We start from the raw sequence: 15,731 nt of genomic DNA, 5'->3' as shown, positions 1-15,731 counted from the left end.
TGGCGGGGAGGGGGCGGCTCGATACCCTCTCCCCTGCTTGAGGCGGCCCCCGGCGCCTCGCTCCGTGTCTGGGCCGATGAGGGATCGCGGAGAAGAAGGGTCGTCGTTGACGTGACTCTTCTTTGTTTGCGCAGTTTTTAAAGAACAAGATGGGAAAGACAGAGAAGGCGGCCGTCCCCTACGGCCAGCCCGTTCACGGCTTACACCTGTGTGAACAACCAAAGATTAACAGCAAGAAGAGTAAGTGTAATGCGCCGCTGACGAAGATCGCCTCGGCGAAAAAGATAGAGAACTTTTGGCAGGATTCTGTGTCGACGGAAATAATTCAGAAGCAGGAGAAAAAGCCACTTAAAAACACAGAGAACTTCAGAAACGCCAAGTCCAAGAAACCTATTGCCCTAAACGAAGCGAACCAAAAAGAGAATTACGCTGGGGCAAAGTTCAGTGACCCACCATCTCCCAGCGTCCTTCCAAAGCCTCCCAGCCACTGGGTGGGTGGCACAGCTGAACCTTCTGACCAAAACAGGGAGTTGATGGCAGTCCATTTGAAAACTCTCCTAAAAGTTCAAGCATAGTTCCTAAGATCTCTTGAGTAATTGGCAAAGAAAACTCCATCCAGGAAACTTAAAACATGCCTTGTTGCAACAAAAATTGCAAAAGACTGTCAAGTCTTATAAACACATAAAAAAATTCCTTGTATTATATTTTTTATGGTTGTGTAAATAGTGTACATCATGTATTATGTGTATATTCTTGTTCATACTTTGAGAGGTACATTTTAGTTTTGTTATGAAAGGATGTATTTTGCACTGCCTGATTGGTAGATGTCTTGTATATAAAATATGGACAATTTTACGTGTGTGTTTGACACATGAAGACTTGACTTGCTTTGCACAAGGTAATGAAAATTTTGGAAGGAGAGTACAGCTTTCTGATTTTAAGGTTCCAGATCAAATGTGAATGTTTTATTCGTGCACTACTGACAATAGTTTTACATTCTGTCTCCCAATTAAGTAAAAACATGTAATTTTCATACAAATGTGAAGTTTTGCTCTCTGCTCTGGAAACTATCTGGAATTCTGTTCATCTGTTTGTTTTCAAAATTAATTGGAATTTGAGTAAAATTCCAACCCATTGATTTGAGCACTGCTGATTTCTTTAAAAAAAAAAAAAAAAAAAGGCAAAAAAAAAATAAAGAAGGAAAGAGCAGAGCTTTCTGCCAAAAATCTAATTGGTCACTAAAAAATTAAATAAAATAATTTGGCCTCCCCTTAAGCATGTCTTGGTTTTCTTTTGTGACTCTGTGTGTGTGTGTGTGTCTGTTAATTATCTGATTGCTTTCTAGTGCATCAATAGAAATACATCGTTTTTCTCAGCTTTTAACTGTCTCAGCCTCAATTAAGAAATTCAATAGCTCAGTAAGAATTCCTTATGTTTAAAAAAAAAATTTTTCCTTTGTGATAAGTCGTTTTACATTCTTTTTGTTTGATACAAATTCATATTTCAAGGAAGTTGGGCAATCACACATGCAAATTCATCCTGTAATGCTCCTTAAATATTTTCATAGTAAGTAGTTATTAAACTAGTAGTGAATGGTAGCAGTGACAAAAAGGTACAGATGGGGCAAGTTAAACTTTGTATTTTTTACCAGATTTGTCTCTTCTTGATAGCTGTGCTGGAAAAGACGTTCCTCCGATTTACTGATGTGATGAGAAGATAACATAGATTTGCAGTTACTAATCTAGTGTTTAAAAAAGATTAACAAATTTAGGAAATGTGTGAAATTTACGTAAGAGAAGAGCATTTTAAGGTTTTGGATCCACTGGAAAAAAACCTCTCTGCTCTAGTCCATAAGAACAGTGCACAGGAAGGAAACGCCAGCTCGGGTCGCAGCTGAGGTGGCCCCGCAGCGTGGATGGTGTTTTCAGAGGTACCCGTTAAGTAACATCGGCCGTGTTTGTGCCACGTGCGCTGCAGCTGCCGAGACACAGCATCGCTGCGTCCCGTGTGTGGGGATTGGCAGTGTCCACTAACACAGCCCTGAAACAAGGCCGGTCAAAAGCTAATGGAAGTAAGGGAGGGGTTCTTGACCTGTTTGTAGAAATTGATTATATAATTGCAGAATTTTTATTATAATGCTGTTAGGCTGTTTACATGTTCTACACTTAAGAGTTCATGTAAAATTTGTTACAGCCCAAAGACTTGGAGGTTCACTGTCTTGCAAAATAGACCTATATTAATGTACTTGAGGTAAATGTGTGGCCCCAACAGCTCAGTTTCTTGCCTAATCTAAATACTCTATAATTTAGTGTACCCTAGCTTATTTTCTAAAAATGAACAAAACCACTTCTCTTTTTTTTTCTTTTTTTTTTTTAAGTAAACAGTATTTGGCCAAAGAAAAATTCCAGTGGAATCTCACTGAGGATGACTCAAGTAGACTGTAAGGACTGTAAGTCCCAGTTTACTATATTTGGTATATGCTCTATTGATCTGCTGTTACACTCTTTTTTTTCCCCCTTTTTTTTTTTTTTTTGCCTGAGTGTCACCCAAGTGCAAAGGAAAATGCCATAGTAATTCCCCATAGCTTTAGGCAATGGTTAGTTTTGGTTAGTCATCTTGCTAACTAGTTTGACAAGAGTGAGTTTCCATCAGACACGTGAGTTGGTGTTATTTAAAAGGAGGTGTCCTTTTTCGCCCTGATTGTTGTCTCATTACCATCAGCCTCTCTTCTGCCCCTTGGAGCTGGTGTGAAATTCTGTACTTTTAATGCTGACTCTGACCCTGTGTAAAATTTACCAACCTCTTTGTTTCTGCCCTGTTTTACCAATGCATCCCTAAAGATTACAGAATTTGTTCAATGTTAAGTGCTGATAATTCTCAGCTCCTCAGTCAATTCTTTTAAAGCTGCTGGATGAGACTTCTGAAGTCTTGAAAATTTAAAAATTCCCATACCTCGTTGCACCATAAAGGGTAAGATGACAATGTTCCATCTGGTCTTTCCTAACAATGGGAAAAAAACCAAAGCTTACTTAACATACTTCGCTGTCAGTATTGCTGGTCCTGTGGTCAGCCAGCAGAAGGTTTGGGGCACTTTATGCTTCTGTCTTCCTGAGATCTTTGCGTTGAGTCCCTTCCTGCACAATGGGCTGGTTTGTAAAACTAGACCTATGTGCAATACACACTTCAACATGATCACCTGAAAAACCAGGATGTCACCATCTCTTAGGACCATATTCTGCACTTAATTTGTCACTTCCCCACTTTTGTCTTTCTACAGTATCATCTTACAGGGATTTTCACTTTCAAGGTTTCCTTCACTTCAACAGATTTCTCAGTCCAGTTCCCTGAAGATGAAGCATCGTATTACATGAACGTATTGTTTGAGTTTAGAGCCAGTAAATGACAGCAAAACATCAGTGTCATATTTGGAGGACTTCTTTGCAAAGTAATGTAATGCCTTGTGAAGTGAGCAGCCTCTAAGGAAGAAAACAAACAAAATTAGGGGATATGTTATCAGCTAGTCGTGCGTCTGCTGTACAGGAATTAAATAAACTGCTTATTAAATCTTCTGAGGTCAGTAAGGAAACAAAAGATACTGCACTGTGGTTATGTAATGAAAATCTTTTCTGATAAAAATCTTTAGTGCAATGCTGTGCAGAACTGCAGAGGGATCAACTGTGCGAGTTAACTACCAGTTTACTTTTAAACAGTTAAATGTCATGTGATGATGGTCCTGTAAAATTAGCTCTCGTGGAGCGCTGAAGTATCTGTTGTTGCGTTTTCATGCATGGCTAAGTCTCAGCCCATTAGACACCTTCATTAATAATGGCTGGCTTGGTGCTCTACTAAGCTAAAATGCTTCTGTTTCTTAATGCAGCAGGAGCTAGAAATCCTGTATATTTGAACTCTGTTACACCAGCATCTCTTCAGAAACGATACTGAATTCTTAAGCAATCTGCATATGAGGCTGTAAATTTAATTTTATTTTATCTGATGAATATTATATCCAAGGCGTATTATTTTAAACAGTTCTTTTAATTCTTTTCAGAGGCTGTTTTTTAAGCTTTTGCATTTTAAAGTATTTGATACCTGCCACACATTAGAGTTTTTTTTCTTCTTTATTCAGTTTTGAGATTTAATATGAAGCCCTGTAGGTTATATGAAGCCCAAAGATTATAGATTGTGTTTCATTGTGGTTTTGGAAATAAGGTTGCCTTTATTTCTGCATAGAAAGTCTTGACACTACCACCATGCAATTAAACACATTCCTTATTTTCTTCTACAATCTATTGTGCTCTTTGAATTTTGATTTCACAACACGTCCTTTAAATATTTTTTCATAATATATGCCTGACTGAAGTTTTTAAGGGGAAATATTTTCTGTTTTAATTTCTGAGATGGTTTTATGTTATGAATAGACTGGTTCTTACCCAAAAGAGGCTAGGAGGTAAGCAAGAGGTAAAGGTTGTAAAATGTTAACGTCTCCCATGAAAAACTGATACTACCTTGTTCAACAGTAACCACAGTGTTAAAAATTTTTAATAGAAAGAAATAAATATTTAGCAGCTGTTTCACTAGAAAAGATGGATGAAGGGCACATAAATTAAGGAGAAATACATTATCCAATAAAGGGACCAAACTACTGAAGTTGAGCAACAGAGTGTTATCAGCAGTTTTGAGGCTGTGAACTTTCTGTTTTGCTTTGAGAGCATAGAAGAATGTTATCAGAGCTAAGACAGGAAGGTCAAGAATTCCGCTGAATTTGAAAAATTTTCCTGAGGAATTAATTTGTACAACAAACATGTCCTAGCAGAGGTACCTCTTCCCCTGTGTTGAAGTCAGCATTCCTCTCTAACATTTTTTCCCATGAGGTAATAAAATCTCATTTGTTCAGCTCCCAGAAAGGAGGCTTTTAGATCTTACAAAGCCCTGACTCAGTTGGAAGGCTGCTTTGGTACTTTTGTTTAACCTTAGCTCAGAGACACAGTGTGTGGCAGATGCAGTCACTTCATCCGAGTGGTACATAAACCCTTGTCTTCAGTTTGAGAATTTCACTGGTTATGTGTACTTACTTTGTAGGTTGTCACTGGTCAGTGAACTGGTGTGATTTCTCTAATTTATACCTGAAAGAGGAAGTATTTGGGAATCAAGGATTTTTCTTGTATTTATATGATGTTGCTGAGTCTTCAGGTGTGGTTCAGTAAGTGGCTGTATGTATTTCAAGAAGTGGTGTAATCATCATTGCCATTTTGCCATTCTTAAGGTCATGAAGCATAAGGTTTTGAGTAGATGTTTCTATTAAAGATGTAATTTGCTTCTTTAATGAAGCAGTGTGCTTTCATCAGCACACTTTAATTTGCAAATGTCCTTATAAGTGGTGATGGCAAAGGCCATGAAAATACAATTTACTTTGGTTTTTATTCCCTGGAACAAAACCTGGAGCTACATTCCATAAAGGGCTTAATATACAGAACCAGGCTTTTCTCTGGTTTTCTCTCATCACCTGAATCTTGCGTTCTTTACTGCCTGGTGACATCGTTGCACAAGAAAGAATAAGGTGTGTCCTTACTTAAAGTAAAATATAACTTGAGATGTGTAATTTGCTTTTATGTGTATATAGCATGAAGCTTTTGCGAATTTAATTCCTAGCATCAGAATATTCAGAAATTGCATGTTGTCATATCTAGAATATCGATAGGTCATTGCAGGAATCAATGGAGTAGTAAATTGATAGACTTTGTCCAAATTTTAAAAGTACTTTGTATGCACACATTAAAGAAAGTGCTGTTATTTTTTGTGCCCTGTACTAGGAGCAAAAAAGAAAAAAATTGACCAGACAGGTAGAAAAAAGTACCCTGAAAAACAAGGTCAACTAATAGAGAGAAGCAGCATAGATGTCTCCATGGGTTTATGTTGGAAGGAAAGATGCCGCAAGAAAAAATTACCTCCTGAAGTATCTGAAGTTTCTTCAAGAAATTTAAGGGATTTTAATGACAAGATGAAACACAATTTGCTTCCAGCTCTTGTCTGGGACCATCTGGGGACTGACAGTGTGAGCTGACAGGTCTTGCAACTGACTTTTCCTCCAACTGATCAGTACCTACTGTTTATTACTAGAAATTGCACTTTGGCATAGCATTCTTAATGGCTCGCACTGCTTCAGGTGTCACAAACTGCTGTATGAGCACTTACTGCTCTCAGGTTCCCACGAGTTTTTAGAAGTAGCCAGATAAACTATGTATGTGCGTGTTAGCAGTCTTCATGTTTTACAGCTGGGAAAACAGGCATGCAGAAGTGAACTAGCTTGCTTGAGATCCTTCGGCAGGCTGTTCCCTCACCCAGGAAGAGAACCATAGTGCCTGGAGCTCCAGCCACATTTTGCCTTTGCTAGTACATGTGGTTGCTGCATGATCTGCAAGTCTTCCTTGTCCTGCTGTGTAGCATGTAAAATGCAATTAATACAGTGTTCTGTTTTGAAATGTTTGTAGTGTGATAGGACTGGTGCATTTAGGTTTTGTGTTGTGTGCAGTTTTATTACACAGTAGTTTCAGTAATTTGCACATGAAAGATGATTTTTTTCTCTACGCTTTTTTTGGACCCTTTGATACAATATATAATCTATACACACCACTGTCCTCTCCCCACGACCAGCAGTGGGGAGGCTGATGATAAGTCAGCAGTTTCTGTTTGTTAGCTGCTGCTCTCCTCTGCTGTACAAACATGCTGCAGCCAGCAGCTGGCTGAGAGGGCCATGGACACACATGGTATTTTCATAGTTCCTTGAGTTTACATTTGCTTTATCTTTAGGCTTTCATTAGATCTTGTAAGATAGAGGCCCAGTCTTTCCCAAGAGAGGATCTTCCTCCAGAAGAACAGGAGGTGAAGTTTACAAGTGACCCAGTCTCTCTTTACTGCCAGCCAGTTCTTCTTAACCCCTCAAGTCTTCCTATCACCTTCCCTAACTGTTTTCTTTACTCTTCACTGCACCTGTATCTTTTCTCTTGGATTTCCCCCTAAATGTATTTCATGGTTCTCAGTTTCCCTCCCTTCCTTGCAAATGTTCATACATGTAGGTTTTTTTCACCTGAAAAATCAATTTGAGTATGTCACATTTACCTACTGTGTTCAGGGTACACTTCCTCTGAGACAGTAAGTATTTTTTTCTAAAGGAAAGCTAGATTTTTCAAGATTGCAGTAATTCTCTTGAGGTTTCTCCTGTCAAGCAGGTATGAACTGAACTGTGAAGCCTCAATAACCATAACATACCTCACTTGATGTCCTGGAGGACTAGAAATGACTGATGTTCTGGCCCACACAGATACCATAGAACTTATCTGTCAAACACCACTCAAAACCCCAAACAGTTAGAGTTTAAGAATTGTTTTCTCAGAGATCAGGAAGTCTGAGAAGTCTGACTGTGGCTGATTGCTGGCAGAAGGACATGCCAGGAAGACAACAATATGGTCTGCAGCTTTGAGACTCATGAACCAAGGCTTTTTGTCTAATTTCCCAGGCTGGGTCTGCTGTTTGGGAGCCTGTCACAAGTACAGCCTGCTTGCTGCTTGTGTCCTCCTCAGCCTCCAGCTTGTAGGAAGATGCCTTTCTTTGTGTTCAATGGTAGTTCAGTGGTTAGTTATACATTTCTGACCTGTTTGTGTCATAGGCAATTTAAGGTAAGAGTTTACACTGCTCCTTTTAGAGGGTCTTATTTTTTATAATCCTTTTTTTAATTCACTACCACGTACCAGATTGGTTCAGTAGTACATACAAGGCCTGCTCTCCCTCAGGTGCCGTGGCAGAGTTAGGAAGTGCCTTCCTCAAAGCACTTCCATAAATTTTAGGGCAAAAAGAAACAAAAGTGTTATACAGGCCGCATATGCACCAAGCATACTGTTTATGCTGTTCATAGCCTGCAAGGACTGTTCATATCTGCAGGATGATGCTTTGTACCATTTGTGTCATTTTCCTTTCTTCACTTCTCAGTCTCATTCCTCAGTGTAATGATAAGGGACTTGCCTTTAGGTTCCCTAAATTTACTTACCCATGTGGCAGTTTAGTTAGTTACTACCCACCTTCCCATAAGGTAGATCACAGATAAGGTTCTGTGTGCTTTAATATGTACCTATATCTTTTGTCATATGTTGGTAAGATAATCTTTTAGTTCCCAAGACAGCTATTATAACTGACTTCCAAGGGGAAAGGTTCATACCCTTTCAAGAGACCCCCCAATACATACACAGGGCAGGGGAGATGGATGCATCTAAAAGCCAGGCACAGGTGGGAGAAAAGTGTCAGCTCACTTACTCCCCATACCCTGAGCCCTAAAATTGCAGCATCCAGTGCCACATCTCTTTATTACATTCCTCCTGACCTGTGCTACCTATTTCTTTGGCCTTCCCCCATAGTCCCCATTCATAGTCCTCATTTATGCCAAAATATAGCCCTGAAGGAAATCATTCTCTTGTAATACCTTATTCTGCTGCTCTTTTGTCACACATTGATCTACATGCATTTCATTAATTTCAAAATTATTTCCAATGTCCTTTGAGCTCTTGTGCTGAAACTACATTTCCTCCGCATAAATGAAAACAAATACCCCAAAGGCTTTAACATGGAACCTGAAGAGTCTTCTCCCATGTTGGTCAAGGGTAGAATTTCAAATTTATAACCATTAAGACTGAATTCAACAGCAGCCATATGACTGACTTCTTGCTGCATGTAAGTTAACTTCCATAAAGAGAAAATGGTAATGCAGGTACCATTACTTTGTCCACATAGGTAACTGATCAACGAACTATGCCTGTGCAGAACTAAACTCCTATTTTCAAGACTTCATTTTCATTCTTTATTTTTCAATAGTGAATTCTAAAGACTTTTTTTTTCTTTATTGTTCTGACTACATGCTGTTTGGGTTAAATGTTGAAGCTCTGGAGAGCCATAGCTGGGTACACAAGAATAACCAAGCAACATATTAATTGAAATTTGTCTCTAGAAGTGTTGGGGTGGATGAAGGGGTCAGGTAAGGACCCCCAGTTCTTATGAGCCCCCACCTGGATCACACAGCCACCAGCCTCTGTAATCTTGTGAAATGTGCCAGCATTGATGGCAACATCAGTGTATTTCAGAGTGTTTAGAGAAGGCAGCCTTCCAACAAAAATGGGTTTTCCCTTCACAGTATCAGAAATAGCACCAGTGAGAGGGCAACTTCCATACCTTAATAGCCTTGAGATGAAACAGAAACTTCTGTACAGGCAAGACAGTCTGTTTTTATTCCTTCCCCCCATGGCAACACTGAAGAGTTAACCTGTATTGCTGTTACAACTGATTATTTCCACTCTTGTGGAATGTTGCATCATTTTTAGCAAAAACATACCCTACTTTTCAAATACTGTAGGGGCACAATGTGAAGATGTGGGGGAAAGTAAAAGTTATCTTGATCAAGTCTTGCAGTCTTGATCCAAATGCCAGCTTAGTCACAAATTTCTTAGGAAGGGCTTTGCTCACTTTTAACATTACTGAGAGGGTTATGTGGGTGGAGCCCTTAGGACTGTGAAGGACGGTGCTTTCCCTCTGGGCTTCATTAAGATACTGAAGAAGGAACGGGAAGCTGGCACCTGATGACCAAAGGAAGGAACTCTTTGCTGACATAGAAACCTTTCTTCATATTGTCTTCCTCAGCTCCAGCCAGACCCTCCACCTTGCTTTTTAAGGACCTCTAGCATGCCTCAACCCTTCCTTAACCTCCCAAATCCTTTTCTTGCTAGAAATGCAAGGAACTTCATTTACACACACACACTTAACCAGAAGCACATTCAGGATCTTTTTGTTTCACTTCCAGAGAGCACTGACACCACTTAGAGAAAGAGATGATGAGGAAAGAAAAGAATTAAGAGATAAAAGGTTAAAAAAACACATTGCCACTAATGTAAAAGGTTAAACCGGCCGTGTGCATGTGCAATACAGAAGAACACTGGTATATTTGCTTTAACAGATGGAGTTACTGTGGCAGGGGTCTTTAAAGCATATGCATATAATTTTAGGTATGGTATGCACTGCTTATAGCTCAAAGGTCCAAGTGAGTGAGTAGTAGGGAAAGTCCAGTGCCAAGGCCTCGTAGGGAATAGGCTGAGTTCCCTCTAGTGGCTTGCTTTGGCATTTCAGAGGGGTGGCCCCGAAAGGACCCGTTTGGGGAGCAGCAACTCATCTCTCCTCATTACAGCTTTGCCCAGAACCCATACTTGTATTAGGCAGCTGAAGGGTATAATCACTGAGTAATTCTTGGTGAAGGCTTAATTGCAAGTTAATTTTAAGTCAGTTATGTAAACAGATTAAATCAATCCTTCCCTGTATTTATTTTTTATCACGTCACATGCAGATTCAACCACCCTTCAAAATTCTCTATCTGCTTTACTCTGCTGCTTCATTGAGTTGATGTCCACTGCTAATATTTGCTCCTGTTAATACCTGCATTAGGCAGAGGCTTGTGAGATGCCAATGAGTCAGAATCATCTGTGTGATGTCATCAGGCACTTTGGGGGAAGGCTCTGCAGATGGAAAATACAGCCATCAGTAGCTCAATCTGTATTTGTGGCTCAGTGTAATACACTTATTTGTAGTGAACATCAGGCAGTAATTTATTAGGCAAAAATATTTTTGAATTATTGTTGTACTGGTGCATCAGAACAATGAAAGGGTAGCAAACAAGAAAGAATAGAAGAAAACAAAAAAGAAGTTAATGTTTTTATTTTTCTTCAGTTTATGTTTTACCAAAAAGGCAGCTGGAGATTAGGACGAGTGGATTAAGCAGGAAACCTTCATTTCTAAAAGAAGATATCTGGTGAACTTTTGGCACATAGTTCAAAATATTCTAAAAATAGTGTCTTTTGTAAAACACAGACTTATGACATATTAATGACTGGGTCCCTGGGGTTTTAAAAATATAGAAAAATCATATTTCCTACGGTGAACTTATGAACTTTGGAGGAAATTTCGATAAATAAGAGTAAAACTGTATGCTGTTGCTCTCTATCCTGTGCTTTTATCATAGGAAGCACAGTTTAGAATGTCATAAATCAAGGGCCTAAAAGTTAGACACCTATGTCTAACCCCAGCTTTGACTTCACAGTCAGCCAACAGAAAGGAACATGTTCATTTCTGGCAACTATTTCTACAGGTTCAGAGGAGATTATAAATAATTCTGTTTCTCAAATTTTCACTAGTTTATCTAGGCTGGTATGTGTCATCAGTACTAACCTACTCGCAGCATAGAAGAGACAGGCACCAGGTCTATCTCCAATTTATTTCCAAAGAAATCTCCTCTAAGTTCTTACAGAGTAGTATAAAATATGATGCTTTTTCCATTTCTCCTCCAAACTCTTCTTTTTAAAAAATATTTGTAATTAATTTGGTTAATTATGATATTCATAAATGTAAATAAATTACAATATTTTTCTGGCCTGCTGGATTTCAACTTCAATGATATTTTTCAGCAATATATTCCATAGACTGCTTGCCCATTAAGTGACAAATTAAAGATTCACTGCTACAGGAATGTACAGGCAACCTGTATGGTATAATGAAAGCTATGATTAGGTTGGCAAAAATATTTAAGGGAAAAGAATGAGTCCTTTTAAAGTCCCTTTTTTATTAAAAGCATCCTAATTGCTGAAAACAAGTTCTTGTAGTATACCATCTCACTCTAGATGAAGTTAGAACTAATTAAATTGTATTCTTGGACTATGCTCACACTGTATAACTAACACTATCTTGATCAACACATTTCAACTAAAAGCCATACATTATCACAACTGAAAATCCTCCTCTACATAGAATAAAACAAAAAATACTACAGCTTATCAAAATGCCTTTAATGCTTTCCACTGAAGAAGATTACAACATTTCTTATTTTCTCCCAAAATAATTATCCAATTGGTCAAAACTAAGGTGAGGTTAAGTATAAAATTTGCTACTGGGATGAATTCTTTCCTAGTATATAGATGTTTGATTTCTAATGCAACATACTTTCAAAATACAGTTATAATATAGTGAAGACATCATTCAGTAATATGTAAAAGTGATGTTCAGATACATGCAAGGTTTAATTGCAGCAAAATATGAACTTATATGCATAAATACAGTTTTTACTTAATTTTGACTTTTAAAATAGAATTTCTATATGAGATGCCAGATGATTACTGTGTTTAGTGTACCTGTGCATCACCTTTGACTTTGATTAACCTAAGCTTTTTAACAATACCCTATGAAATTAGCCTGACTGTTCACCTAACCTGAATAAGCTAATTGAAGTTCAGAGCATGGATCACATTTCAGACTCAATCAGCCCAGCCTTTTGCCAAGTTAGCTATCATTTGGAATTGGCAGAGCCTTAGACAGGTTTTGCAAGACTTGAAAGTTTAGCCTCAGCTCTGTTCTGGAGGCCCTCATGACGTGTCTTTAGTGTCACAGGAACACATCATCTAGGTTCAGAACATCAGAAACTGAAGTTCCCCTTCAACTCTGCTTCCTCACATGAACAGTCATTCTGATTTAATGGAGGTCTGGTAGCATCACTGTGTCAGGCCAAATTTTCTCTTGCCAGTGGAGAGACCTGTTCCTGAACTGGAGGACCTTTGTTGGACCCTGATTTTTCTGTATACTTTGACCTTCCTCATAATGACTCAGACTATGACTTTGTCCTCGATCACCTGGTTGATCCACAGCATCTTGGAAGCGATCTGGAGTGGAACTGAGACTGTCATCTCAGTTCTCACATCTCAGCTGTGAAAGTGTCATCTATACTCTCATAGGCAAACCTGACACAGTATTACTGCAGCATTTCTTCAGGAAAACTACAGTATTTTTTATTGCAGAAAGTACATCTTTGGCATGCATCCTTGAGCTATCTTTTAAATTCTGTAAACTGTGTTCATATATATTGCTTGGTCGCGTATCTACATACACCAGCACACCATTTTTCATATTTAACAACAGTTTCTTTGCATTCAAATTTCTGACAACTCTGGTTTTGTGTTACAAAACTAGTCATGTGAAGAACAAGAAATATTGCTGTGAGTCGAATGATATCAGCAGAATAAATACAAGAAAACTTTTAAAAGATCATATTACCCCTACCATCTCCTCAAAAGAAATTAGATATGGTCATATTTTTGTGAATCTAGAGCTTTGTTCAAAGTAGTTTCATAAGAACTTTTATACATTCTGCATACAAACTGAGTATTCCTGTCTAAGCACAGAATCTGCAAGAGATAAAAGTAAAGGAGATATGTAACAGATGAAGATTTAGGGACATCTTAGCCAGGAAGCTAAATGAAGCTTCATTAATGATTTAATCCTTCATAACACTGAGATAAAGTGCCCCTCGCTCTGGGACCTCTACCATGTGTCCAGATTGGTCTCCTGCTCTGGCCGCTTAACTAAGTGTGGATCAGACAGCAGGGCTTCTGCGGTACCCAGGAGAGGATGTTCGAAGTGCTGGGAGAGATATTTCCGAGAGAAAGCAAGTACAAACATGCACTCCATATGCAATCAGTCTCAGAAAATGTCACCATAGGTCTAAGGCCTGACTCTACAGGCACTTGCACAAATGCCTATTTTTTGTTAATGAGTGGACTTAGTGATGTGACAATTCATAACAAAATAAAGCAGGTACTGAACTTGTCTTCATGCCCAGGACATTACCAAAGATCCATGTGTGCACATTAACCATGAAGTTATTAATAATTTCTCCACAAACTCTATATACCCCTTCATCATTTTCATTCCCACTACACAGTGTGCATTCCACAAAGGGCACTAAGGAGACAAATGTAACAGATGGTGGTCACTGTAGGGAATTGGCTATAGAACACGGCTTGCCTAGGCCGTGGGAACATCTTAAATAGCCAGGTTAGAGTGCCCTTGTACCATGTTAGCTGGCTGGTAAACAGGACATTGTGATTAGCAAAACAAAAGCAACTGAGTACCACCTGTGTCAACATAAGAAGTGAGATCAACATTTAAGCAGAGCCAATAATGAGCTTAGCTTTTGCAATATGTATGAGCTAATTATAAAGCATATATTAAGCTGTTAGCAATGATCAATAAACGAAGCTTGCTGATTCTCATATTGAGGGTCCCTGTCTTCCCTCGTCTGACAGGTCACCCCATGGACCAGGGCGAGATCTGCCCTGTGACAAGGGTGTGTTGTTCCTCCACCATCACCTCTGTGATGCGCTCATGCAAAGGACTGTTTGTGCAATCTTTCAAGGCAGGAAGAAACATGTTGTGTGCTGCAGGCCTTCTATTTGTGAACTCTTCATGGTCTCTAACCCTCCCCAGCAAAGGAGGTGACGTCAGTTCTGCTGCCATGGGAGGGACAGCAAGGATTTGTGCCTGCTTGATGGGAAAAGTCTGTGCACGGCATGACATGGCTGCAGTGCCAGTGTGCCTCCCTGAGAACTCCAGTGGTGATGGGTGATGGTTTGTATTAAGTAAAGGAGCAGAAAGAGATGTCACAGCTGTTGCAGGAAGTGAGATGTAGATTTTGAGGATACCAATGAGTTACTAGAGGAAATTATTTCTTCTCCTTCAAGGCAGGTATGTGGTTCCAAGGTGGGATATCTGAGATGTTTCTCATGTAAGCTGAATACCTACACTGTGGGGAGAGCTGCAGGTCTATCTGCACATTTGGAGGTTTAGAAAGTGCCTTTGGCACTCCAGAAAAATTGCTTTGCTAAGGCTCCCCATATTAAAGTCTAATGCAAGCAGAAGTTCCCAATACCTGGCCATAAGGTAATTCAGACTCAAAGGGACCTTGGGAGTCTTCTGGTCTCACCTCCTTCTCACAGCAGGGGCAGCTACAATGTCAGACCAGGTTACTCAGGGCCAATTCTGATCATCTGAAATGGAGCCTGGAAGAGGGTTGGATGGCTGAATGCTTTCAACCTTTTCCTATCATACAGGATTCTCCCTGTCAGAGAGCTTAAATATAGCTCCATAATGTTAATGGTTTGGGAAAGCTCTGACATCAATCTGTCCCTGTTATCTGTATGTTGAGTTTAAAGGGCTGAAAGGTATAAAATGTTTAAGAATGAGCAGGAAGGATAAAAAAATCACAATGGATCTTGTGTAAAGTCTTTTAATTCTTCAACTGTTGTCTAAAAACAAATGGTTATTTAGTCTAGTGTCCCTTGAGAGGATTTGTCCCAGATTCATGGTAAAGCATATCCTTATGTTACACACAGGCAGCCAAGTACACACACTGTATTCAAAACGGAACTGAATGTTTATACGGATTTAAATTGTAATAATTTGAAAAGATGAGAAAAAACTAAGTGATCCATATTGGATAATTAATTGGTTATATTGTTCTACAACAAAGGGCTCAGCAGGCTTAAGATAACCCATTCTGTTTGCCAGGTGGCAAATTTTGCATTAACTATTCATGAAACCAAGTGAATACATACTGGAACCACGAGTTTCACATCCATGTTACTCCACAAGCAGAGGTCAGTAAAGCATCTGACCTGTCCATACTTTGTGTCTCACAATATAAAATGTTATCTAGTTTATTTTTGCTTTATGCTTTTGGAAGGGTCTATATGCTCTTAGTTTAAAGGAAGTTCTGGAAAAGGCCAGATATGATAGTGAAGATAGGTGGAATTTACAAAAAATCTAGTGAGCAGAGTAAGGACACTTGATGTTATAGAAATAACACAATTCTGAGGTTTTTT

The 15,731-nt window shown here is 39.0% G+C and overlaps 1 protein-coding gene across 1 annotated transcript; it reads left to right on the top strand.

Annotated features, from left to right (window-relative positions):
* Positions 1-36: 36 nt before the first annotated feature.
* Positions 37-1,380, top strand: PNRC1 (proline rich nuclear receptor coactivator 1). The gene has a single exon (XM_029962843.1). The coding sequence runs from the start codon at positions 150-152 to the stop codon at positions 573-575; it is 426 nt and encodes a 141-aa protein (XP_029818703.1). The 5' UTR covers positions 37-149; the 3' UTR covers positions 576-1,380.
* The last annotated feature ends 14,351 nt before the right edge of the window (positions 1,381-15,731 follow it).

Source organism: Manacus vitellinus, unplaced genomic scaffold, assembly GCF_001715985.3.
Source record: "Manacus vitellinus isolate BGI_N305 unplaced genomic scaffold, ASM171598v3 scaffold_4_pilon, whole genome shotgun sequence".
Classification (NCBI taxonomy): domain Eukaryota; kingdom Metazoa; phylum Chordata; class Aves; order Passeriformes; family Pipridae; genus Manacus; species Manacus vitellinus.
The sequence above is the reverse complement of the archived record's forward strand: the minus strand, read 5'-3'. Positions and strand labels throughout refer to the sequence as shown.

Excerpts from the sequence above, each read along its gene's own strand:
- PNRC1 (XM_029962843.1), top strand. The coding sequence starts at position 150 with ATGGGAAAGACAGAGAAGGCGGCCGTCCCCTACGGCCAGCCCGTTCAC.